Below are 26266 nucleotides of genomic sequence, written 5' to 3'. Positions count from 1 at the left end.
TGAGAAGGAGGAAGGTGACGGTGAGGAGGTAGATGGGGAGGCTGAGGAAGAAGGAGACGCTGAGGAGGAGGATGGTGATGAAGACGGACGCCCTGAGGAAGATGACGGACACCTTGAAAGGGAAGATGAGGAGGAGGAAAATGATGATGAGGAAGAAAGATGATGAGGAAGAAAGATGATGAGGAGGAAGGAAGATGAGGAGGAGGAAGAAAGATGAGGAGGAGGAAGAAAGATGAGGAGGAGGAAGAAAGATGAGGAGGAGGAAGAAAGATGAGGAGGAGGAAGAAAGATGAGGAGGAGGAAGAAAGATGAGAAGGAGGAAGAAAGATGAGGAGGAGGAAGAAAGATGAGGAGGAGAAAATGATGAGGAGGAAGAAAGATGATGAGGAAGATGATGACAAAGATGGATTTGGGGCAAGAAATGGGCTAAATGGGGCTTCCGGGCACCACAACACCCTCTCAGCCTTCCTCCCCCCTCCCCTCCTCCTCCTCGTTGTCCCCCTTGCCCTGCCCTGGACGCTTGGGTCCTCAATAAACCCTCTCCCCTCGGCACCAGCGGCAGCTTTAATGAGGGTGGCGCCCCGCTCCGGTAACGAGGCGGGGGGGCCTAACGAAGCCAAACAGGGTGGGGAGAGGTCAGGAACCCCAATGTCCCCAGTGGGTGGGGGTGGGCACCCCCAATGTCCAAGCAAGGGACCCCAGTGTCCAGGAGCACCCTGACCTCCGTGACGATGAACGTCCAACGTGGGGGGGGTGGTCTCCAGGTCCACCTTGACCTCCGCGATGATCAACATCCAACATGGGGGGGTCCTCCAGGTCCACTTTGACCTCCGCGATGATGAACGTCCAACGTGGGGGGGTTCTCCAGGTCCACTTTGACCTCTGCGATGACGAACGTCTAACACGGGGGGGGTTCTCCAGGAGCGCTTTGACCTCCACAATGATGAACATCCAACGTGGGGGGTTCTCCAGGAGCGCTTTGACCTCCACGATGATGAACGTCCAACACGGGGGGGTTCTCCAGGTCCACTTTGACCTCCGCGATGACGAACGTCCAACGTGGGGGGGTTCTCCAGGTCCACTTTGACCTCTGCGATGACGAACGTCTAACACGGGGGGGGTTCTCCAGGAGCGCTTTGACCTCCACAATGATGAACATCCAACGTGGGGGGTTCTCCAGGAGCGCTTTGACCTCCACGATGATGAACGTCCAACACGGGGGGGTTCTCCAGGTCCACTTTGACCTCCACGATGACGAACGTCCAACACGGGGGGGTTCTCCAGGTCCACTTTGACCTCCATGATGAATGTTCAACACGGGGGGGGTTCTCCAGGAGCGCTTTGACCTCCATGATGATGAACGTCCAACACGGGGGGGTTCTCCAGGTCCACTTTGACCTCCACGATGATGAACATCCAACGCGGGGGGGTTCTCCAGGAGCGCTTTGACCTCCACGATGATGAACGTCCAACGTGGGGGGGTTCTCCAGGAGCGCTTTGACCTCCGCGATGATGAACGTCCAACGTGGGGGGGTTCTCCAGGTCCACTTTGACCTCCGCGATGATGAACGTCCAACACGGGGGGGTTCTCCAGGAGCACGTTGACCTCCGCGATGATGAACGTCCAACACGGGGGGGGCTCTCCAGGAGCACGTTGACCTCCACGATGATGAACGTCCAACACGGGGGGGTTCTCCAGGTCCACTTTGACCTCCACGATGATGAACGTCCAACACGGGGGGGTTCTCCAGGTCCACTTTGACCTCCATGATGAACGTTCAACACGGGGGGGGTTCTCCAGGTCCACTTTGACCTCCGCGATGATGAACGTCCAACACGGGGGGTCTCTGGGACCCAGGCGTCTGGGGTGGTGGGGCAGCGGGAACCCAGGCGTCCGGGCCGCCGTCCCCCCCCCCTAGATTCGGAAGCTCTCCCCCTTTCCGTCGATGTGGCGGAGGCGCAAGTAGACGTCGGTGCCCACCCCCTGCAGCGACTGCAGGCAGAGCGAGCCCCCCAAATACTCGGCGTAGGCCCGCGAGGTGGGCAACCCGAATCCGAACCTGGGGGGGACGGCAACCGTGGGTCACTAGGTGGGGGGGGTGCGTCCTTGAGATTTGGGGGGACGCAAATTGGTGTCCCCTCCGTCGTGACGTACCCGTGCATGGGGCCGGCTTGGCCGCTGTTGCTGAGGTCCAGGAGGTTGCGGAAGGGACCTCCCAAGCGAGGGTCCTGGGCGCTGGCCTCGGCCGTGCTGAAGTGATACTCGGTCACCTTGTCCAGGAGATCGTGGGGGATGCCACCGCCGCGGTCAGAGATCCTGGGGGGGGGGGACACACACACAGGACATGGGGGACACCCCTCAAGGGACCCCCTGAAGCTGGGGGGCACCAGAGGAGAGGGAGCGGAGGACCCCCCGGTAGAGAGGAACGTCTCGGGGATGGGTGCGGGCGCGGGGACGCCGCGGAGAACCACCCGCGGGGACGCTGTGGAGAACCGCCCCCCCCCCCCCGATAGATGGGAACATCTCGGGGACATCCACGGATGTGGGGACACCACGGAGAACCCCCTCGTAGGGCCACCACGAAGATGATCCGTGGGGACGCGAAGACGCCACGGAAAACCTCCGCGTGAGGACGTGGGGAGACCATCTATGGGGACACCCTGGGGACCCTCAGGGAGAGAAGACCACCCCGGGGACACCATCCCTGAGGACACGGGGACACCACGGGGACTTCCCAGTAGCTAAGAACACCCTGGGGACATCGACGGTGACACCGCGCCGCCCCCCCCCCCCCCCCCCCCCCCGCCACCGCCAACCCTGGGAACCCCCACCCGTACCGGATGACGAGGTCAATGTCGTTGTTGGCGATGGTCACCACGATGTCGGGGACGTTGTAGGGGGTGTCGAGGTGGGACTCCATCGTCGCCCTGCGCCGCCCCAGACGGTCCCCTATAGACCCCTATGGCCCCATACACCCCCCCTAGAGCCCCACATACCCCCCCTCGTGCTCCCAAACACCCGGTATAAGCCCCATATACCCCTGTTAAGACCCTATACAACCCCTACGGGGCCCAATAACCTCCTTTCCCCTCCCTGCAAAACCCCGTAACTCCCCTAAAAGCACCACATCACCCCCATATCCCCCCCCAGGACCCCCTACATAATCTATAGACCCCATACCCTCGCTGTGAGCCTCTATACACCCCCCCCCAGACCGCACAGACCCCTGTAACAGCCTACACGCCCCCCTCTAGGACCCCATACCCCACCTTACCCCCCGAAAAACCCCCGTATCTCCCTTATAAAGGCCCACATGCCCCTCTTTGGGTTCTATACCCTCCCCCCCATACCTCTCCGCCCCCTATAGCCCCCATACCTCATGGCGTTCTTGAGCAGCTCGGGCAAGACGTAGTCGAGGGGCAGGGGGATGAAGGGGAACCGCGCCGCCACGTGCCCGTTGATGCGAACCCGCGGCGCGTTCCCGTACTGGTGCTCGCACAGCCGCCTGCGGACCCCGCGTCACCCGGACAACACTCCCCCCCCCACCCCGTCACCCGCTGCCGCCCCTCAACCCCGTACAAGCCCTCGGAGAAACCCCCAGGATTCCCTACAACCCCGTAAGAACCCCCCAGGGCCCCTATAGCCCCACAAAGACCCTCATAAGAATCTCTATAGGCACACGTAGACCCCACGGGATATAGAAACCATCGTAGGAACTGCTACAGCTCTATGCAGACCCTACAAAAACCCCACAGGACCCCCCTTAGGGACCCCATAGTGCTCCTATAGCCCCATAGGAACCCCCCCAGAGCCCCTGTAACCCCATAGGAGCCCTTATATCAGCCCCTATAGCCCACAAAGACCCTGGGAGGGACCTCTGTAGCCCCACAGGGGCTCCACAGCGCCCTTCTAGCTCCGTAGGGACCCCCAGAATCCCCAGAGAAAAGCTTACAGCCCCCCAAAATGCCCGTAGAAGCCCCTATAGCCTCTGGGGGGGAAACACACGGCCCCATAGGGACCCCCTCCCCAGCCCCCTATAGCCCCAAGTCCCCTCATAGCCCCACAGGCGCCTCACCGGGCGAAGTCGACCCACTTCTCGATGAGCTTTTTGGGGGAGAGGCGGGTGCAGATGATGCCCACGAAGTCGGGCTATGGGGTGGGTGGCAGAAAGGGGTGAGGGGGAGGCACCTATGGGGGCTATAGGTGTCCCCCACCCACCCCGTAAAGGCGCCGGCCCACCTTGTCCTCGTGCAGGGCCAGGTGATGCGCAGCCAACATCCGCATCCCCAGCCGCGACGTCAGCGTCTTGTCCAGGAAGGGTCGCAGCAGCCGCTCGTCCTGAAAGACCCAGGTGTCCGAGAGGGGGGGGGACCCAAAAATTCGGGCGGGGGGGTCTCCCCGCCACTCCCCCGGCCCCCCAAAAAAGCACCCAGCTGTCCGGGAAGGAACCGCGGCGTCCGGTACCTGGATGTGTCGTCGACATTCACGCAAGCCCTCGGCCAACAGCGTCACTACGTCCTTGTGGTCCTCCAGCAGCTGCCGCAACAGCGCGCAGTAGCGCGCCTCGTCGCCCTGCGCCTGGATCTGGGGACGCGGGGGACACCGGGAGGGGGTGACGAGGGAGATGGGGTGACAGCGGGGAGCGGTCGCGCGCCCCGTCGCCCGCAAACGAGGAGAGGTGACTCCTCGGGTAACGGCGGGGGTCAGCCTCAGGGGGAGACGAGGATGGGGGGGGGGGGGGGGGTGACGCGAGGACAGGGCGACGCAGGGACAACGGGTGACGCGGGGTGAGGGCGACGCGGGTCGGGGTGACGTGGGGACACGGGGTCGGGGTGGCACGGGGACACGGGTGACACTCACAGGCGGGAAATCGCTGAGCTTCTGGAAGGGCACGGATGTACAGCTCGTGCTGGGGGGGGACACAGCATCAGTGTGCGGATGCCTGCGTCCCCTCCCCGGACACCTGGGTCCCCCCCCAGATGCCAGGGGCCCCTCCCGGACACCGGGGTCCTCGCAGGACACCCGGGTGTCCCCCCCCCCGAGGACGCACCACGTGGAGGATGGTGGGGTTGCAGCCGATGATGAAGGGGAGGCTGCGGAAGCCCTTGATGCGGTGGGCGATGCGCACCGGCAGCTCTTGCTGGAGATAGCGGGCGCTCTTCTGCGGGGGGGGGGGAAGGAAGAGGGGCAGCTGGGTGCCAGGGTTCCCCTGGGAGGGGGCTGGACGCTGGGGTCCCCAAACCGACCTGGGTCCCCAAACCCGTCTGGACCCCTGAGTCCCCCTGCGCTCCCTCAGACCCACCCACCCGGATGCCTGGGTGTCCCCCCCCCAGACGCCTGGGTCCCCTGGACACCTCGGTCTCCTCCCGCCCGGACCCCCAAAGCCACCTGGGGTCCCCCCCCCCCACCCTCACCCGGATGCCTGCGTCTCCCCAAACGCCTGGGTCCCCCCACCCCGGGACGCCGGGGTCCCCCCCACTCACCAGTATGTGGCTGCCGTCCTGCGAGCGCCCCGAGTACAACATGGTGGTGGGGGTCAAACGCACCGAAGGCTGTTAGGGGGGACAGGGGTTTGACGTCACCCCGGATGCTGGGGTTCCCCCTGGACACCAGGGTACCCCACCCGGATGCCGGGGTGCCCCCACCCCACCCGAACGCCGGGGTCCCACCCTTCTCGGCGGCGACATCGATGGCAGGCTGGTGGTAGAAGGAGGTGACGGCTTTGGAGCGCTCCCGGGCCAGGTCAGGCGGGGTCTGGTCGGCGGCGGCCCGGGCAGGGGGATGGGGGGGGCAGAGCCCCCCGTCGCCGGCCCCCCAAAACCCGCCGCAGCATCTCCTGGGGAGAGGGGGGGGGGGTGGCAGGGGGTGGGGGAGCCAGGGCTGGGGGTCTGGATGCCTGGGTTCCCCCCCCAGGTATGGCCACTGGGAGGGTTGGGTAGGTGAGGGGGAGACAGGGACCCCCACAGCCCCCCCGCCAGGGACACCGACACCCCCCCAAGGATCCACACAACCCCCCCAAAGGACCCACACAACAACCCCCCAAAGGATCCAGGCGTCCTGGCCCCACACACCCCCTCAGGGACCCCCACAGCTGGCAGGGACCCCCATAACCCCCCCCACCAGGGGACCCAGGGGTCCTGGCCCCACACACCCCCTCAGGGACCCCCACAGCTGGCAGGGACCCCCATAACCCCCCCCACCAGGGGACCCAGGGGTCCTGGCCCCACACACCCCCTCAGGGACCCCCACAGCTGGCAGGGACCCCCATAACCCCCCCCCACCAAGGGACCCAGGCGTCCTGGCCCCACACACCCCCTCAGGGACCCCCACAGCTGGCAGGGACCCCCATAACCCCCCCCACCAGGGGACCCAGGGGTCCTGGCCCCACACACCCCCTCAGGGACCCCCACAGCTGGCAGGGACCCCCATAACCCCCCCCCACCAAGGGACCCAGGCGTCCTGGCCCCACACACCCCCTCAGGGACCCCCACAGCTGGCAGGGACCCCCATAACCCCCCCCACCAAGGGACCCAGGCGTCCGGGACGCCCCCCAACACCCCCCCAGAGGGGACCCAGGCGTCCCAGACTCCCTTTTTCCCTCAGTGTCTCCCTCCAAAACCGACTCAAGAGTCCAAAACCCCTTTCCCACCCTCCCCAAAAGGAGACCCAGGAGTCCGGCCCCCCCCCTTGTCCCCTCAGTCACGTCTCCCGGAGAGAACCCAGGCGTTCGGGACCCGCTTGTCCCCTTCAATCCCCATTCCCACCAGCTAAAAGACCCGGGTCTGGGACACCCCCCAAACCTCAGAGGGGACCCCAATGTCCGGGCCCCATCCCCACTCACCAGCCAGCGGCCCCAGGCGTGCGAGACGCCCCCCCCGCGGGCTCCTCTCAGAATGGCCGCGTCCACCACCCCCCCCCCCAGCGCTCCCCTCAGAATGGTACAACCCACCCCAACCCACTCCGACGGGCGGAGAAACGGCGCACCGCGCATGCGCGGCGCCGGGGGCGGTGGCGCGGCGGGAAACTGTTTCCCCGCGCATGCGCGCTGCCCCTCCCCAGCGCCATTTTGTGGGGCGGCGCCATTTTGTGAGGCACGATGGGAAATGGAGTCCGGGGAGGTGACAGGAGATCCGTCCCCTGCTCCGATGGTGGGGTGGGGGATCTCCACAGATGCCTGGGTCCATCATAAGGGGGTCCCAGATGCCTAGGTCCGTTGGGGTAGGCGGTAAAGGGATCCCCAGACGCCTGGGTCCCTTTTTTGGGGGGGGGTCCCAGACACCTGAGTCCCTTCTGGGGGGGTCCCAGATGCCTGGATCCATATTGAGGGGGGGGTCCCAGATGCCTGGGTCCCTCGTGAGGGGGTCCCAGAGGCCTGGGTCCATGTTGAGGGGGGTCCCAGACACCTGAGTCCCTTCTGGGGGGGTCCCAGAAGCCTGGGTCCATTGGGGTGGGTGGTAAAGGGATCCCCAGACACCTGGGTCCCTCGTGAGGGGGTCCCAGAGGCCTGGGTCCCTTTTGGGGGGGGTATCCTAGATGCCTGGGTGCCTTCTGGGGGGGGGGGCCCAAATGCCTGGGTCCCTTTTGGGGGGGTCCCAGAGGCCTGGGTCCGTTGGGGTGGGTGGTAAAGGGATCCCCAGATGCCTGGGTCCCTTTTGGGGTGGGATCCCAGATGCCTGGGTCCCTCGTGAGGGGGTCCCAGAGGCCTGGGTCCATATTGAGGGGGGGTCCCAGAGGCCTGGGTCCATTCTGGGGGGGTCCCAGATGCCTGGGTCCCTCGTGAGGGGGTCCCAGAGGCCTGGGTCCCTATTGAGGGGGGGGTCCTAGACACCTGGGTCCCTTCTGGGGGGGGGGCCCAAATGCCTGAGTCCCTTCTGGGGGGGGTCCCAGATGCCTGGGTCCATACTGAGGGGGGGTCCCAGATGCCTGGGTCCCTCGTGAGGGGGTCCCAGAGGCCTGGGTCCATATTGAGGGGGGGGTCCCAGACACCTGAGTCCATATTGAGGGGGGGGTCCCAGACACCTGAGTCCCTTCTGGGGGGGGTCCCAGAGGCCTGGGTCCATCAGGGTGGGTGGTAAAGGAATCCCCAGCCACCTGGGTCCCTTTTGGGGGGGGTCCCAGATGCCTGGGTCTCTTCTGGGGGGGGGTCCTAGATGTCTGGGTCCCTTTTGGGGGGGGTCCCAGATGCCTGGGTCCCTTCTGGGGGGGTCCCAGACACCTGGGTCCCCCCCTAATTTGGGGGAAACACGGGACGAAAGGGAGAACACCACAGACGACACCACACACCCAGACACTGGGGAGCCTCGCTCACGACTGCCATGTTTTGGGGGGGGGGGTGGAAGGGACACCCCGACCGTAGGGGTGTCCCCGTCCCCCTGCCCGCCGTTTTTGGGTGCGTTTCAGGCGGTTTTGAGGCGGCGGAGCCGTCGCCAGCGGCGCCAGTTGAGGGCGAGGAGGAGGCCGTTGAGGACGTAGGTGGTGATGCAGACGAGGCAGAAATCCCGCAAGCCGAAGGCCAGCACCCCCGCCAGCCACAGCGAGGCCATCGCCGAGGCCACCGACGTCCCCAGCAGCGCCGCTGCCGTCACCCGTCCCGGTACTCGCGCCTGCGAGGGTGCGGGACGGGGGGGTGGGGGGTCCCCGGTGGGTCCCCGCTGTCCCCCGAGCCGTCCCCGGGCTCCCCGCCACACACCCGATGTGGCCCCACCGCGTCCCCGGTGTCCCCACACCACGTCCCCGGTGGCCCCGCTGCATCCCCAATGTGTCCCCACCGCGTCCCCAGTGTCCCCGCTGTGTCCCCAGTGTCCCCATCCCATCCCCAGTATCCCCAGTGTGTCCCCACCATGTCCCCAGTGTCCCCACCACATCCCCAATGTCCCCACCATGTCCCCAGTATCTCCGTGTCCCCACCACATCCCCAGTGTCCCCGCTGCATCCCCAATGTGTCCCCACCGCGTCCCCAGTGTGCCCACACCACGTCCCCAGTGTCCCCGCTGCATCCCCAATGTGTCCCCACCGCGTCCCCAGTGTCCCTGCTGTGTCCCCACCATGTCCCCAGTGTCCCCACTGTGGTCCCCAATATCTCCAGTGCGTCCCCACTGCATCCCCAGTGTGTCCCCACCACGTCCCCAATGTCCCCGCCATGTCCCCAGTATCTCCAACGTGTCCCCACCACGTCCCCAGTGTCCCCACTGTGGTCCCCAATATCTCCAGTGCGTCCCCACTGCATCCCCAGTGTCCCCAATGTGTCCCCACCCCGTCCCCAGTGTCCCCACACCACGTCCCCAGTGTCCCCGCTGCATCCCCAATGTGTCCCCACCGCGTCCCCAGTGTCCCCCCCGTGTCCCCAATATCTCCAATGTGTCCCCAACACATCCCCAGTGTCCCCACTGCATCTCCAGTGTCCCCACACCACGTCCCCAGTGTCCCCGCTGCATCCCCAATGTGTCCCCACCGCGTCCCCAGTGTCCCCACACCACGTCCCCAGTGTCCCCGCTGCATCCCCAATGTGTCCCCACCGCGTCCCCAGTGTCCCCACTGTGTCCCCAGTGTCCCCAATGTGTCCCCACTGCATCCCCAGTGTCCCCAGTGTGTCCCCACCATGTCCCCAGTGTCCCCACTGTGTCCCCACCACGTCCCCAATGTCCCCACCATGTCCCCAGTGTCCCCAACGTGTCCCCACTGCGTCCCCAGTGCCCCCACCCCGTCCCCAGTATCCCCACCCCATGCCTACCACATCCCCAGCACCCCCCCTCCCCCTGCCTCCCCACCACACCCCCAGTAACCCCCCCTCGCCTCCCAGTAACCCCCCCTCGCCTCCCAGTACCCCTCCCTTGCCTCCCAGTACCCCCCCCGCCTCCCAGTACCCCTCCCCCGCCTCCCAGTAACCCCCCCCGCCTCCCAGTACCCCTCCCTCGCCTCCCAGTAACCCCCCCCGCCTCCCAGTACCCCTCCCCCGCCTCCCAGTAACCCCCCCTCGCCTCCCAGTACCCCTCCCTCGCCTCCCAGTAACCCCCCCTCGCCTCCCAGTAACCCCCCCCTCGCCTCCCAGTAACCCCCCCTCGCCTCCCAGTACCCCTCCCTCGCCTCCCAGTACCCCTCCCTCGCCTCCCAGTAACCCCCCCTCGCCTCCCAGTACCCCCCCCCGCCTACCCAGCAGCCCTTGCAGCAGGTAGAAGACGACCCCGATGGCCCCGTTGGGGACGTTGGCGACGCTGTCCCGGCCCGCCACCACCTCCACCAGCCCCAGGCCCCGCCCCCACCTGCCGAGAGAGGCGGGGCAACGCTTAGACACGCCCCCCCACCGCCCACAGATGGTGCTGCGTGCCCTCGGAGCCCCGCCCCTCCCGCCCCAATCCCCGCCTTCCCCCGTTGGGCCCCTACCCGGCCCTTCCTCCCAAGCCCCGCCCCTCCCCTCCCGAGCCCGCCATTGGCCGCCGCAAGCACCCCCGCCCCCCGCCGCGTGGCGGTGTTTACCCGCGCGCCGTTCCCGCCGCCGGCGCCGAGCCCCGCTGCAACGCAGCAAACCCCCCCGCTGCAATGCAACCCCCCCGTTGCAACGCAAACCCCCGCTGCAACGCAATTCCTTCCCGTTGCAATGCAATTCCCACCCGGCTTCCCGGTACCCTCCTTCTCCAAGTTTTCCAATCCCTCCGGTACCGGGAAGCGAATACGCGGGTACAAGAGACGGCGGGTCCCAGGTCGCAAGCGGCTCGGTAGGAAGGGTCGCGGGCGCGCGCCCGCTCCACGTGCAGGGCGTACAGCGAGAGCGCCGCTCCCGCCAGGCACAGCGCCGCCCGCGCCGCCATCGCCGCCCCGCCCCCTTCGCTGCGCACGCTCTGATTGGCTACCGCGCACACCCCTCCCCTCCCTCCCTCCACCGCCCACCGTTCCCTCCGTCGCTCATTGGCCGGCGTGCTCGGGCAAGCCGCGCTCTGATTGGGTCCTCCGCCTCTCCCGGAAGCGGCCGCGGGGATTGCTGGGGGATGTAGTCTATGTTGAAGGGGGGGCCGGCCTGTCCTCCACACGCCCCCCCCAAAAAGAAAAAAAAAAAAAAAAAAAAAAAAAAGGGGGACCCGGGCGGGGTTAAAACCGGCTGCTGGACCGGGGGTGGAGCAGAGGCGGCGGTGGACACGGACACACACGGACACACAACCCCCCCCCCTCCCACGGAACCCCCAGGGACCCACAGGTACACCCCCCCCCCCCCCGGATCCCCACAGACCCATAGGGACCCCCCCACGGACCCACGGGGATTCCCCACAGGCACCCACGGACCCACAGGGACACCCACAGACCCACAGGGACCCCCCCCACAGACACCCACGGACACACAGGGACACCCAGAGACCCACGGACACACAGGGACCCCCCCCCCAGACACCCATGGACACACAGGGACCCCCCCCAGACACCCACGGACACACAGGGACACCCACAGACCCACAGGGACTCCCCACAGACACCCACGGACACACAGGGACACCCACAGACCCACAGGACCCCCCCACAGACACCCACGGACACACAGGGACACCCACAGACCCACAGGGACCCCCCCCACAGACACCCACGGACACACAGGGACACCCACAGACCCACAGGGACCCCCCCACAGACACCCACGGACACACAGGGACACCCACGGACACACAGGGACACCCACAGACCCACAGGGACACACAGGGACACCCACAGACCCACAGGGACCCCCCCCACAGACACCCACGGACACACAGGGACACCCACAGACCCACAGGGACCCCCCACGGACCCACAGGGACCCCCCAGACCCACCGGGACCCCCCCCAGACACCCATGGACCCACAGGGCTCCCCCACAGACCCACAGGAACCCCCCACGGACCCACAGGGCCCCCCCACGGACCCACAGGCACCCCCACTCACCTCCACAGACCCACCAGGACCCCCCCCAGACACCCACGGACCCCCACTGACCCCCACAGACCCACAGGGCCACCCCCCCCGACCCCCACAGGGCCCCCCCTCCCCTCCCCTGACCCCCACAGACCCACAGGACACCCCCCCCCCCCATGAACCCACAGGGACCCTCAGGGACCCCCCCCACGGGCCTCCCCGGCGCGTCCACCATGGCCCGACACGCCTCGACACGCCTCGACACGCCTGGACACGCCGCTGCCCTCCTGCTCCTGCTCCTGGCCCGTGAGTTTTGGGGGACACGGGAAACGTTGGGGGGACCCAGGCACCCCCTGAAGGGTGGGGGGACACCCAGGAATCCGATGGCGGGACCCACGCGTTCCCCTGCCCCGGGGTGGGGGGGGGACGGGGACACCGACACCCACACATCCGGACAGGGCACCCCACTCGACCGGTCATACCGGAAAGGTCGAGGTCACAGTCCCCAAAATTGAATCCGGATGCCTGGGTTCCCCCGGAGGCAAAAGGTGGGGCTGGGGGGGTGCCCAGATGTCTGGGTCCCTCGTGGTGGTGGGTGGGGGGGTCCCATGCTCTAACCCCCCCCATTTTCCCCCCACAGACGCTGAAATTTTAAGCGGAGACACTCCTGCAGGTAAGATATATGCAAATGAGCCTGCATATTCATAAGCAACCCCTCCAGCCCTATTGCCTGCTCGCCCTCCCTGCCTGAAAGAGCCCCCCCCTCTCATTTCCAGGGCTTACACAGGCATTTTGGGTGCCCTCCCCACCCCCTCCACCCAGGGCACCCAGATATCTGGGTGGCATCTTGGGTGGGGATGGGGAACCCATTGCATTCGAGGGGTGGGGTGGGACCCACCAGTATCCGGGGGGGGGGAACCAGGCATCCGGCCCCGCTTCCCACTTCCCCCCCAAAACGCTGTCGCAACCCTTTCCCGCACGCTGTCGCAACAACCCCCCCCCCCCGCGATGGTTGAAATCAGGGAGGGTGGGGGTGTACGATGGACCCAGGCGGCCGGGTGCCCCCCCCCGACAACCGCGGGGGACACCCGGACGTCTGGGTTGACGGGGTTCTAGGCGCAGAGCCCGAGTGCGGACGTCAGCGGGAGCTGGGCCGCGTGGTGGGGGGCACGGCCGCCCGCCCCGGAGAGTGGCCTTGGCAGGTCAGCCTCCAGCTGCGCGGCGAGCACTTCTGCGGGGGCACCCTCGTCACCCCGCAGTGGGTCCTCTCAGCTGCCCACTGCTTCCAGGGGTGAGTCTTGGGGGGCCTGGGGGGGAGGTTGGGGGGGGGCTGACCCCCAGGGGAAGGGTGGTTCTGGAGTGGGGACTCCCCCCACACACACATCCTGTTGGGGCACCCGGAAATCCACTGGGCTGCCCAGTGATCCTTTGGGACCTCTAGACCCCCACTGGGCCACCTAGACCCCCACTGGGCCACCTAGATCCTCACCAGGGTTCTCCGAACCCCCTTGGGCCACCTAGTTCCTCATTGGGCCACCTAGACCCCCACTGGGCCACCTAGATCCTCATTGGGAAACCTAGATCCTCACCAGGGCTCTCAGAACCCTCTTGGGCCACCTAGTTCCTCATTGGACTACCTAGACCCCCACTGGGCCACCTAGATCCTCACCAGGCCACCTAGATCCTCACCAGGGCTCTCCGAACCCCCTCGGGCCACCTAGTTCCTCATTGGGCCATCTAGACCCCCACTGGGCCACCTAGATCCTCACCAGGCCACCTAGATCCTCACCAGGGCTCTCAGAACCCCCTTGGGCCACCTAGTTCCTCATTGGGCCACCTAGAACCCTATTGGGCCACCTTGATCCTCGCTGGGCCACCTAGAACACTATTGGGCCAGCTAGATCACCACAGCACCACCTAGATCCTCTTTGGGGCACCCAGAACCTGGTTGGAGCACCCTTGGCCCGGGTGGGGGCACCCATGACCCATTGGGACACCCAGATCCCCTTGGAGCACCTAGAACCTGGTTGGAACACCCAAAACCATGGTTGGGGTGGGGTCGGGACACCTAAGACTGGGCTTGGGGCACCTAGAACCTGGTTGGCCCACCTCGACTGGGGTTGGGGCACCCGTGGCCGGGGCACCCATGACCCGTTGGGACACCCAGATCCCCTTGGAGCACCTAGAACCTGGTTGCAGCACCCAAGACCATGGTTGGGGTGGGGTCGGGACACCTAAGACTGGGCTTGGGGCACCTAGAACCTGGTTGGCCCACCTCGACTGGGGTTGGGGCGCCCGTGGCCGGGGCACCCATGACCCGCTGGGACACCCAGATCCCCTTGGAGCACCTAGAACCTGGTTGCAGCACCCAAGACCATGGTTGGGGTGGGGTCGGGACACCTAAGACTGGGCTTGGGGCACCTAGAACCTGGTTGGCCCACCTCGACTGGGGTTGGGGCGCCCGTGGCCGGGGCACCCATGACCCGCTGGGACACCCAGATCCCCTTGGAGCACCTAGAACCTGGTTGCAGCACCCAAGACCATGGTTGGGGTGGGGTCGGGACACCTAAGACTGGGCTTGGGGCACCTAGAACCTGGTTGGCCCACCTCGACTGGGGTTGGGGCACCCGTGGCCGGGGCACCCATGACCTGTTGGGACACCCAGATCCCCTTGGAGCACCTAGAACCCAGAGGGGATGGGGTGACAGCGGTGGAACCCCCCCCCCCCCCCAGGCCCAACGGGAGCCGGGCAGAGCCCAGAGAATGGCGGGCAGTGGTGGGCCGGCTCCGGCTGGAGGAGACAGGAGGCCAGGAGAGGACGGTGGTGGAAGTGGTGGTCCACGAAGGCTACCGACGGGTGGAGGGAGGCCATGACCTGGCGTTGGCCCGCCTGGAGTCCCCCGTCACCCTCGGATCCCGCGTGGGGACCATCTGCCTGCCCCAGGCCAACCACCCCTTCGCCTTCGGCACGCCGTGTTGGATCACCGGATGGGGCCACGTGGCCGAGAACGGTGAGTTCTGGGGCCCCACGGAGGTGGGTCTCCATGGGTGGGTTGTCATCATCTGGGGAACTGCGGAGGTGGGTCTCCACACCGGTGGGTCTCCGTGGGGTGGTGCTTGGTCATCGGGGTTCCCCGTAGAGGCGGGTCCTTATGGTGGTGGGTCCTCAACATTGGGGTCCCCACGGTGGTGGGTCTTCGTGGGGTGGGTCCTCAACATCTGGGTCCCCATGGTGGTGGGTCTCCATGAGCTGGGTCCCCTTGGTGGTGGGTTTCCATGGTGGTGGCTCCCCATGGTGGTGGGTCTCCATCACCTGTGTCCCCATGGTGGTGGCTCCCCATGGTGGTGGCTCTCCATCACCTGTGTCCCCTTGGTGGTGGGTTTCCATCACCTATGTCCCCATGGTGGTGGGTTTCCATGGTGGTGGCTCTCCGTCACCTGTGTCCCCATGGTGGTGGCTCCCCATGGTGGTGGTTCCCCATGGTGGTGGCTCTCCATCACCTGTGTCCCCTTGGTGGTGGGTTTCCATGGTGGTGGCTCTCCATCATCTGTGTCCCCATGGTGGTGGCTTTCCATGGTGGTGGCTCTCCATCACCTGTGTCCCCTTGATGGTGGCTCACCGTGGTGGTGGCTCTCCATCCCTTATTTCCCCATGGTGGTGGCTCTCCATCCCTTATTTCCCCGTGGTGGTGGCTCTCCATCCCTTATTTCCCCGTGGTGGTGGCTCTCTATCCCTTATTTCCCCATGTTGGTGGCTCTCCATCCCTTATTTCCCCGTGGTGGTGGCTCTCCATCCCTTATTTCCCCATGGTGGTGGCTCTCCATCCCTTATTTCCCCGTGGTGGTGGCTCTCCATCCCTTATTTCCCCATGGTGGTGGCTCTCCATCCCTTATTTCCCCGTGGTGGTGGCTCTCCATCCCTTATTTCCCCATGGTGGTGGCTCTCCATCCCTTATTTCCCCGTGGTGGTGGCTCTCCATCCCTTATTTCCCCATGGTGGTGGCTCTCCATCCCTTATTTCCCCGTGGTGGTGGCTCTCCATCCCTTATTTCCCCATGTTGGTGGCTCTCCATCCCTTATTTCCCCATGGTGGTGGCTCTCCATCCCTTATTTCCCCGTGGTGGTGGCTCTCCATCCCTTATTTCCCCATGGTGGTGGCTCTCCGTCACCTGTGTCCCCACGGTGGTGGCTCCCCATGACGATGTCCCCCCCACGGGTCGGCAGTGTCCCTGCCGGCAGGTTCCCCCCTCCAGAAGGTGGCCTTGGACCTGCTGAGCCGCAAGACCTGCAACTGCCTCTACTCCAACCTCCGGAACCGGGAGCTGGCACGGCCGGCACGGCACGGCATGGTCTGCGCCGGCGGGCAGGAGGGCGGCCGCGGCGCCTGTCAGGTACGGGGACACCCTCGGGGGGGGCAGCGGGGACCTATAGGGAGCTATAGGGGGAATATACGGGGCTGTAGGGGGGGGCTATAGGGGGAATATCGAGGGGTTTGGGGGGGCTAGAGAGGCTACAGAGGCTCTATGGGGGTCTATAGGGGGGATATATGAGGCTATAGGGGGGTTTGGGGGGCCTACAGGGGTCTATAGGAACCTACAGAGAAGCTATAGAAAGCTATAGCAGCAATATATGGGACTGCAGGGGGGCTACAAGACTTATAGACAGTTATAGGGGGTCTGTAGAGGGGGCTTGGGGGGCTATAGGAGGAATATACAGAGCTGTCAGGGGTCTATAGGGGACCTATGGGGTCTGTAGGGTCCTTTAGAGGGGCTGGGGGGGCTATAGGAGGAATATATGGGGCTACAGGAGGAATAGAGGGGGCTACAGGAGGAATAGAGGGGGCTTTGGGGGCCTATAGGGGGTGTATAGGGGTCCATAGGGGCCTTTAGAGGGGCTGGGGGGGCTATGGGGGGAATATATGGGGCCACAGGGGCTACAGGAGGAATAGAGGAGGCTTTGGGGGGCTATAGGGGGTGTATAGGGGTCCATAGGGGCCTTTAGAGGGTCTGGGGGGGCTATGGGGGAATATATGGGGCCACAGGAGGAATAGAGGGGGCTTTGGGGGGCTATAGGGGGTGTATAGGGGTCTGTGGGGGCCTTTAGAGGGGCTGGGGGGGCTATGGGGGAATGTATGGGGCCACAGGAGGAATAGAGGGGGCTTTGGGGGGCTATAGGGGGTGTATAGGGCCCCCCCAGGCTCTTCACTGACCCCCTGTCCCCCCCCCCCAGGCAGACTCGGGGGGCCCGCTGGCCTGCGGGGGTCCTGGGGGGCAGTGGGTGCAGGCTGGGGTGCTGAGCTTCGCCGTGGGTTGCGCCCGCCCCAACGGGCCGGTGCTGGCCACGGGGCTGGTGGCCCACGCTGGCTGGCTGAGGCGACGTCTGCCCCCCACCGTTTTCGCCCCCCCGGGACCCCCCCCACCTCCCGGTTTGGAAGACGGCAAGTGCCTGGGTGAGCAACGGGGGGGGGGGGGGGTCCGGGTGGGGGGCACCCCCTGGGAACCCCAGCGTTTGGGTGGGTGTGTGGGGGGGGGGACCCCCAGGAATCCGCGTTAACCCCCTTCCCCCCCCCTACCCAGGCTGCGGGATGCAGGGGGGTCCGCAACTGGACGCCCCCCCCGGCCCTTCTTGGCCCTGGGCTGTTAGCCTGCGGCTACGGGGGGAGCACCGCTGCGGGGGGGCACTGGTGGCCGAGAGCTGGGTGCTGACGGCCGCCCACTGCTTCATAGGGTGAGTGAGGGACCCCCAAAACTAACCCCCCCCCCCCAGTATCCCATAGCATTCCCCAGGACCTGGGTATCCACAGCTGAGGGGGGGGGTCCCCATCACATCTGGGGGTGTCTTTGTCCCCGGGGAAGCGACACAGGGATCCAGGACCCCCACCTAACCCCCCCAACACCCCACAGCATCCCCCGGTGGGTGGGTGGCGGGGGGGAAGGTGTTCCCCATTGCGTCCAGGGGGTGCGTGGGGGTCCCGGGGAAGGCACTGGTGGGGCGGGGGGGGGGGGGGGGTCTGCCCCGCTGGGGGCCGCAAGTATCCGGTTGCAGGCAGCAGGCAGCGGAAGCTTGGGAAGCGGTGGCGGCGGGGGACACAAGGCGGAAAGGCGCCCGGTTGCACCTCCACGGAGCCTACGTGGAACCGGGGGGGGGCCGGGACCTGGCCCTGTTGCGGTTGGAGACCCCCCTGCCCCTGGGGCCGACGCTGCGGCCCCTCTGCCTGCCCTACAGCGAGCATCAACGGCCCCCCGGCACCCGCTGCTGGGCGCTGCTGGCCCCCAACGGTGAGTCCCCTGCACCTCAGGGTTCCATCCCTGGCGTCCTCATCATTCCCGGTGTCCCCATCATCCGTGGCATCCCCATTCCCGGTGTCCCCATCATCCCTGGTTTCCTCAGCATCCCTGTTTTCTCCATCCCTGGTGTCCATCCTGTCCTCACCATCCCTGGTGTCTCCATCCCCAGTCTCCCCATCATCCCTGGTGTCCCCATCATCCCTGGTGTCCCCATTATCCCTGGTTTCCTCAGCATCCCTGTTTTCTCCATCCCTGGTGTCCACCATGTCCTCACCATCCCCAGTGTCCCCATCCCCATCATTCCTGGTGTCCCCATCATTCCCGGTGTCCCCATCATTCCCGGTTTCCTCACCATCCCTGTTATCTCCATCCCTGGTGTCCACCACGTCCTCACCATCCCCAGTGTCCCCATCCCCATCATTCCCGGTGTCCCCATCATCCCTGGTTTCCTCAGCATCCCTGTTTTCTCCATCCCTGGTGTCCACCATGTCCTCACCATCCCCAGTGTCCCATCCCCATCATTCCTGGTGTCCCCATCATTTCTGGTGTCCCCATCATTCCCGGTTTCCTCACCATCCCTGTTTTCTCCATCCCTGGTGTCCACCACGTCCTCACCATCCCCAGTGTCTCCATCCCCATCATCCCCAGTGTCCCCGTCCCCATCATTCCCAGTGTTCCCATCATCCCTGGTTTCCTCACCATCCCTGTTATCTCCATTCCTGGTGTCCACCATGTCCTCACCATCCCCGGTGTCTCCATCCCCAGTGTCCCCATCACCCCTGGTGTCCCCATCATTCCCGGTTTCCTCACCATCCCTGTTATCTCCATCCGTGGTGTCCACCATGTCCCCATCATTCCCGGTGTCCCCATCATTCCCGGTTTCCTCACCATCCCTGTTATCTCCATTCCTGGTGTCCACCATGTCCTCACCATCCCCGGTGTCTCCATCCCCAGTGTCCCCATCACCCCTGGTGTCCCCATCATTCCCGGTTTCCTCACCATCCCTGTTATCTCCATCCCTGGTGTCCACCATGTCCCCATCATTCCCGGTGTCCCCATCATTCCCGGTTTCCTCACCATCCCTGTTTTCTCCATCCCTGGTGTCCACCACGTCCTCACCATCCCCAGTGTCTCCATCCCCATCATTCCCAGTGTTCCCATCATCCCTGGTTTCCTCACCATCCCTGTTATCTCCATCCCTGGTGTCCACCATGTCCTCACCATCCCCGGTGTCTCCATCCCCAGTGTCCCCATCACCCCTGGTGTCCCCATCATTCCCGGTTTCCTCACCATCCCTGTTATCTCCATCCGTGGTGTCCACCACGTCCCCATCATTCCCGGTGTTCCCATCATTCCCGGTTTCCTCACCATCCCTGTTATCTCCATCCCTCGTGTCCACCATGTCCTCACCATCCCCGGTGTCTCCATCCCCAGTGTCCCCATCATTCCTGGTGTCCCCATCATTCCCAGTTTCCTCACCATCCCTGTTATCTCCATCCCTGGTGTCCCTCCTGTCCTCACAATCCCTGTTTTCTCCATCCCTGGTGTCCACCATGTCCTCACCATCCCCGGTGTCTCCATCCCCAGTGTCCCCATCATTCCCAGTGTCCCCATCATTCCCGGTTTCCTCACCATCCCTGTTATCTCCATCCCTGGTGTCCACCATGTCCCCATCATTCCCGGTGTCCCCATCATTCCCGGTTTCCTCACCATCCCTGTTATCTCCATTCCTGGTGTCCACCATGTCCTCACCATCCCTGTTTTCTCCATCCCTGGTGTCCATCCTCTCCTCACAATCCCTGTTTTCTCCATCCCTGGTGTCCGCCATGTCCTCACCATCCCCGCTGTCTCCATCCCCAGTGTCCCCATCACCCCTGGTGTCCCCATCATTCCCGGTTTCCTCACCATCCCTGTTATCTCCATCCCTGGTGTCCACCATGTCCCCATCACCCCCGGTGTCCCCATCATCCCCCACGTCCCCACCTGCACCCTCCCCAACCCCGTGTCCTCCCTCAGGCTCGTCCATCCCCGAGAAGCTGGTCAACGTGGAGGTGACGCTCTCCGAGTCCTGCGGGACACGGGGGGACCTCAGAGATGATGAGGGGGTCCTGTCCCCCCCTGACACCTTCTGCATCACCGTCCCCGAGGGCACCAGCGCCTGCCAGGTCAGCGGGGATGGGGGGGGGTGGTCCCCGCATCCCTCCCAGGGTCCCCACGTCCCTTTTGGGGTCCCCACGTCCCTCCTGACGTCCCTGGGTCCCTTTTTGGGGTGTCTCAGATCCCCTGTTGGGAGTATCTGAGGTACCTTTGGGGGTGTCTGGTGTCCCTTTCAAGGGTTTGGACATCCCTTTTGGGGCTTTGGTGGGTCCCAGAAGTCCCTTCTGGGGGGTTTGGGGGTCCCACGGGTCCCTGGGTGTCCCTTCTGGAGGGTTTGGGGGTTCCCTAGGTGTCCCTTCTGGGGGGTTTGGGGGTCCCAGGGGTCCCTAGGTGTCCCTTCTGGGGGGTTTGGGGGTCCAGGGGGTCCCTAGGTGTCCCTTCTGGGGGGTTTTGGGGGTCCCAGGGGTCCCTAGGTGTCCCTTCTGGAGGGTTTGGGGGGTCCCGGGGGTCCCTAGGTGTCCCTTTTGGAGGGTTTTGGGGGTCCCTAGGTGTCCCTTCTGGGGGGTTTGGGGGTCCCAGGAGTCCCTAGGTGTCCCTTTTGGAGGGTTTGGGGGGTCCCTAGGTGTCCCTTCTGGGGGGTTTTGGGGGGCCCAGGGGTCCCTAGGTGTCCCTTTTGGAGGGTTTTGGGGGTCCCAGGGGTCCCTAGGTGTCCCTTTTGGAGGGTTTTGGGGGTCCCTAGGTGTCCCTTCTGGGGGGTTTGGGGGTCCCAGCGGTCCCTAGGTGTCCCTTCTGGGGGGTTTGGGGGTCCCAGGGGTCCCTAGGTGTCCCTTCTGGAGGGTTTGGGGGTCCCAGGAGTCCCTAGGTGTCCCTTCTGGGGGGTTTGGGGGTCCCGGGGGTCCCTAGGTGTCCCTTCTGGGGGGTTTGGGGATCCCGGGGGTCCCTAGGTGTCCCTTCTGGGGGGTTTGGGGATCCCGGGGGTCCCTAGGTGTCCCTTTTGGAGGGTTTGGGCGTCCCAGGGGTCCCTAGGTGTCCCTTCTGGGGGGTTTGGGGGTCCCACAGGTCCCTAGGTGTCCCTTCTGGAGGGTTTTGGGGGTCCCGGGGGTCCCTGGGTGTCCCTTCTGGAGGGTTTGGGGGTCCCAGCGGTCCCTAGGTGTCCCTTCTGGAGGGTTTGGGGGTCCCAGCGGTCCCTAGGTGTCCCTTCTGGGGGGTTTGGGGGTCCTTAGGTGCCCCTTCTGGGGGGTTTGGGGGTCCCACAGGTCCCTAGGTGTCCCTTCTGGGGGGTTTGGGGGTCCCACAGGTCCCTAGGTGTCCCTTCTGGAGGGTTTGGGGGTCCCGGGGGTCCCTAGGTGTCACTTCTGCGGGGTTTGGGGGTCCCAGGGGTCCCTAGGTGTCCCTTTTGGAGGGTTTTGGGGGTCCCAGGGGGGCCCTAGGTGTCCCTTCTGGAGGGTTTGGGGGTCCCAGTGGTCCCTAGGTGTCCCTTCTGGGGGGTTTGGGGGTCCTTAGGTGCCCCTTCTGGGGGGTTTGGGGGTCCCACAGGTCCCTAGGTGTCCCTTCTGGGGGGTTTGGGGGTCCCACAGGTCCCTAGGTGTCCCTTCTGGAGGGTTTGGGGGTCCCGGGGGTCCCTAGGTGTCCCTTTTGGAGGGTTTTGGGGGTCCCAGGGGGGCCCTAGGTGTCCCTTCTGGAGGGTTTGGGGGTCCCAGTGGTCCCTAGGTGTCCCTTCTGGGGGGTTTGGGGGTCCCACAGGTCCCTAGGTGACCCTTCTGGAGGGTTTGGGGGTCCCAGGGATCCCTAGGTGTCCCTTCTGTGGGGTTTTGGGGGTCCCAGGGGTCCCTAGGTGTCCCTTCTGGAGGGTTTGGAGGTCCAACGGGTCCCTAGGTGTCCCTTCTGGGGGGTTTGGGGGGTCTCAGCGGTCCCTAGGTGTCCCTTCTGGAGGGTTTGGGGGTCCCAGGGGTCCCTAGGTGTCCCTTCTGGGGGGTTTTAGGGGTCTCAGGGGTCCCTAGGTGTCCCTTCTGGGGGGTTTGGGGGTCCCGGGGGTCCCTAGGTGTCCCTTCTGGGGGGTTTGGGGGTCCCAGGGGTCCCTAGGTGTCCCTTTTGGAGGGTTTGGGGGTCCCGGGGGTCCCTAGGTGTCCCTTCTGGGGGGTTTGGGGATCATGGGGGTCCCTAGTTGTCCCTTCTGGAGGGTTTGGGGGGTCCCGGGGGTCCCTAGGTGTCCCTTTTGGAGGGTTTTGGGGGTCCCAGGGGGTCCCTAGGTGTCCCTTCTGGAGGGTTTGGGGGTCCCGGGGGTCCCTAGGTGTCCCTTCTGGGGGGTTTGGGGGTCCCGGGGGTTCCTAAGTGTCCCTTCTGGAGGGTTTTGGGGGTCCCTAGGGGTCCCTTCTGGGGGGTTTGGGGGTCCCACAGGTCCCTAGGTGTCCCTTCTGGGGGGTTTTAGGGGTCTCAGGGGTCCCTAGGTGTCCCTTCTGGGGGGTTTGGGGGTCCTTAGGTGTCCCTTCTGGAGGGTTTGGGGGTCCCACAGGTCCCTAGGTGTCCCTTTTGGAGGGTTTTGGGGGTCCCAGGGGGTCTTTAGGTGTCCCTTCTGGAGGGTTTGGGGGTCCCAGTGGTCCCTAGGTGTCCCTTCTGGGGGGTTTGGGGGTCCCAGGGGTCCCTAGGTGTCCCTTCTGGAGGGTTTGGGGGTCCCAGGGGTCCCTAGGTGTCCCTTCTGGAGGGTTTTGGTGGTCCCAGGGGTCCCTAGGTGTCCCTTCTGGGGGGTTTGGGGGGTCCCGGGGGTCCCAGGGGTCCCTAGGTGTCCCTTTTGGAGGGTTTTGGGGGTCCCAGGGGGTCTTTAGGTGTCCCTTCTGGAGGGTTTGGGGGTCCCAGTGGTCCCTAGGTGTCCCTTCTGGGGGGTTTGGGGGTCCCAGGGGTCCCTAGGTGTCCCTTCTGGAGGGTTTGGGGGTCCCGGGGGTCCCTAGGTGTCCCTTCTGGGGGTTTTGGGGGTCCTTAGGTGTCCCTTCTGGAGGGTTTGGGGGTCCCACAGGTCCCTAGGTGTCCCTTCTGGGGGGTTTTAGGGGTCCCAGGGGTCCCTAGGTGTCCATTCTGGAGGGTTTGGGGGGTCCCAGTGGTCCCTAGGTGTCCCTTCTGGAGGGTTTGGGGGTCCCAGAGGTCCCTAGGTATCCCTTCTGGGTGGTTTCAGGGGTCCCAGGGGTCCCTAGGTGTCCCTTCTGGGGCGTTTGGGGGTCCCGGGGGTCCCTAGGTGTCCCTTTTGGAGGGTTTTGGGGGTCCCAGGGGGTCCCTAGGTGTCCCTTCTGGAGGGTTTGGGGGTCCCACGGGTCCCTAGGTGTCCTTTCTGGGGGGTTTGGGGGTCCCAGGGGTCCCTAGGTGTCCCTTTTGGAGGGTTTGGGGGTCCCAGGGGTCCCTAGGTGTCCCTTCTGGAGGGTTTGGGGGGTCCCAGGGGTCCCTAGGTGTCCCTTTAGGGGGTTTGGGGGGTCCCAGGGGTCCCTAGGTGTCCCTTCTGGGGGGTTTGGGGGTCCCGGGGGTCCCTAGGTGTCCCTTCTGGAGGGTTTGGGGGGTCCCAGGGGTCCCTAGGTGTCCCTTCTGGGGGGTTTGGGGGGTCCCGGGGGTCCCTAGGTGTCCCTTCTGGAGGGTTTGGGGGTCCCAGCAGTCCCTAGGTGTCCCTTTTGGAGGGTTTTGGGGGTCCCGGGGTCCCTTCTGGAGGATTTTGGGGTCCCTTTTGGTGGGGTTTTTGGGGTATCCCGGGCGAGTCCCCCAGCACCGGGCTGACAGAGCGACCCCACAGCCGGACGGGGGGTCCGCCCTGGTCTGCGAGGAACGGGGGATCTGGTTCCTGATGGGAACAGCCACCGTGGGGGGCTGCGCCCAAGGGGGGCCCCCCCTTTTCACCGCCGCCCCCCACTACGAGCGCTGGATCGCCGGCATCACCCGCGAGGCCTATTTCGCCGAGACCCCCCCGGACCCCCGCGAGGAGGAGGAGGAGGAGGAAGAAAAGGAGCCCACGGAGGACCCAGGTGCCCGGGAGCACCCCAAACCCACGGAGAACCCGGGCTTCGGGGGGGGCCCCAACACCTGGAGGCGAGCCCAGGTCCCCGAGGGTACCGACGTCCGGGGGTACCCCGAATCCTGGGGGGACCCCGAGATTTGGGAGAGCTCTGGCAAGGCCTGACGCCCGCTTCGGGGTGTGTGTGGGGGCTGACAGAGCAATAAAGCGGTGGTGGTCTGCAGCATCCCCCGTCTCTTTTTGGGGGTCCTGACCCCCATTTGTGGCACGTTTGGGGGTCCCGACCCCCATTTGTGGCAGGTTTGGGGGTCCCCAGCCCCATTTTTGGGGGTCCCAAAAACCAAAATCCACCCAAAAACCGCTCCAAAACAACCCAAATTTAATCGCGGGGAGGGAAACGGGCTCCGGACCCCCGCCCCCCCCCCCCGACAACCCTGTCACCCATCAGCCTCGGTGCCCCCAGGGGAGCGGTGTCGGGGGGCAGCGGATCGGTATCGGGGGGGCCGGGCCCCCCGGCGCTGCTCCCCGATTGCCCGCGCGGGGTGACACCGCGCCGGCGCCGTGGGCTGGGGGGCCGGGGAGGATTTGGAGGGCGTCCGATGGACGCTCGCGGGGCCGCGGGCCGGCACGGCGGGCGCCGGCGAGGATTCCAACGCCGTCGCCGCCGCCGCGTCCGGGTGTCCCACGTGGTCGGAGAGCGAGGAGGACTCGCACCCCGTTTCCCGCGGGTTGGGGTAGACCGGGGACGCCCCCGGTGCCGATAACGCCACCTGCGGTGACGGGGAGGACTCCAACACCGTCACCGGCGTGTTGAGGGGTCCCGGAGGCGCCTGTAGCGCCGACAACGCCGTTTGGGGTGCCGAGGGGGACCCCAACGCCGTCTCCATCGCGTCCGGGTGTCCCACAGACGCCTCCGCCGCCTGGAACGTGGTCGGTGGTCCTGAGGGGTCCTCCGTCACCGTCTCCGTCGCGTTTAGGTGTCCTGGCATCCTCTCCTCCGCCTGTAACGTTGTCGGCGGCGCCGAGGAATCCTCCAACGCCGCCTCCGTCCCGGCTAGGCGCCGTAGAGACGCCTCCGCCAACCGTAACGTTGTCGGCGGCGCCGAGGAGTCCTCCGACACCATCTCCGCCGCGTTTAGGCGTCCCGGAGGTCCCTCCGCCGCCCCTAACGCGGTCGGTGGTGCCAAAGAGTCCTCTGACACCGTCTCCGCCGCATTTAGGCATCCCGGAGGTCCCTCCGCCGCCCCTAACGCGGTCGGTGGTGCCGAGGAGTCCTCCGACACCGTCTCCGCCGCGTTTAGGCGTCCCGGAGGTCCCTCCGCCGCCCCTAACGCGGTCGGTGGTGCCGAGGAGTCCTCCGACACCGTCTCCGCCGCATTTAGGCGTCCCGGAGGTCCCTTCGCCACCCCTAACGCGGTCGGTGGTGCCAAAGAGTCCTCCGACACCGTCTCCGTCGCATTTAGGCATCCCGGAGGTCCCTCCGCCGCCTCTAACGCGGTCGGTGGTGCCGAGGAGTCCTCCGACACCGTCTCCGCCGCGTTTAGGCGTCCCGGAGGTCCCTCCGCCGCCCCTAACGCGGTCGGTGGTGCCGAGGAGTCCTCCGACACCGTCTCCATCCCATCCAGCCGTGCCATCGCCGGCTCCGCCGCCCCCAACACCGTTGCCGGCGAGTCCTCGTCCGCCTGCGGGTCGCCGGTGGCGGGCGGGTGTAGGCGCTGGTGGCCCAGGAGCTGCCGGCGCAGGCGGAAAGCCTTGGGGCAGAGCCCGCAGCGGTGCCGGCGGCGCTCGGCGTGGGTGCGCCGGTGGTTCTTAAGGGCCATCAGGTTGTAGAAGGCCTTGTGACAGGCGGCGCAGCGGAAAAGGCCGGTGGTGTGGGTCTGCCGGTGGTTGACCAGGCTGCCAGCGTGCTTGTAGCTGCGGCCGCACACCTCGCAGCGGAAAGGCCGCGCCGCCGCCTGTTGCTGCTGCCGCTCCTCCGCCGCCCTCCTCCTCCTCCTCCTCCTCCTCCTCGCCGGCACAG

The 26266-nt window shown here is 65.9% G+C and overlaps 3 protein-coding genes across 3 annotated transcripts; 1 reads left to right on the top strand and 2 right to left on the bottom strand.

Moving 5' to 3' along the window:
* Window positions 1-1333: 1333 nt before the first annotated feature.
* BCKDK (branched chain keto acid dehydrogenase kinase) lies at window positions 1334-5834 on the bottom strand. Its single transcript, XM_052775114.1, is given in 14 exon segments — window positions 1334-1763; window positions 1814-2060; window positions 2156-2317; window positions 2839-2928; window positions 3378-3506; window positions 4077-4150; window positions 4241-4339; window positions 4466-4585; window positions 4862-4888; window positions 4890-4910; window positions 5052-5162; window positions 5485-5555; window positions 5674-5791; window positions 5793-5834. Coding segments are annotated over 13 exon segments (1209 nt in total). The 3' UTR covers window positions 1334-1763; window positions 1814-1915.
* Window positions 5835-8397: 2563 nt separating this feature from the next.
* Window positions 8398-10814, bottom strand: LOC128136019 (vitamin K epoxide reductase complex subunit 1-like protein 1). Its single transcript, XM_052775115.1, has 4 exons — window positions 10658-10814; window positions 10151-10260; window positions 9671-9679; window positions 8398-8597 (listed from the first exon to the last, which is right to left on the bottom strand). The coding sequence occupies exons 1-4, from the start codon at window positions 10804-10806 to the stop codon at window positions 8398-8400; spliced, it is 468 nt and encodes a 155-aa protein (XP_052631075.1). The 5' UTR covers window positions 10807-10814.
* Window positions 8492-24421, top strand: LOC128136017 (serine protease 53-like). The gene is made up of 11 exons (XM_052775113.1): window positions 8492-8594; window positions 12063-12180; window positions 12515-12547; window positions 12991-13165; window positions 14608-14885; window positions 16099-16265; window positions 17104-17323; window positions 17451-17601; window positions 17920-18152; window positions 20178-20326; window positions 24028-24421. The coding sequence occupies exons 2-11, from the start codon at window positions 12108-12110 to the stop codon at window positions 24409-24411; spliced, it is 1863 nt and encodes a 620-aa protein (XP_052631073.1). The 5' UTR covers window positions 8492-8594; window positions 12063-12107; the 3' UTR covers window positions 24412-24421.
* The last annotated feature ends 1845 nt before the right edge of the window (window positions 24422-26266 follow it).

The sequence above is a fragment of the Harpia harpyja genome, chromosome 28 (genome assembly GCF_026419915.1).
Source record: "Harpia harpyja isolate bHarHar1 chromosome 28, bHarHar1 primary haplotype, whole genome shotgun sequence".
NCBI classification, from domain to species: domain Eukaryota; kingdom Metazoa; phylum Chordata; class Aves; order Accipitriformes; family Accipitridae; genus Harpia; species Harpia harpyja.
This window is presented reverse-complemented; position numbering and strand designations above follow the sequence as displayed.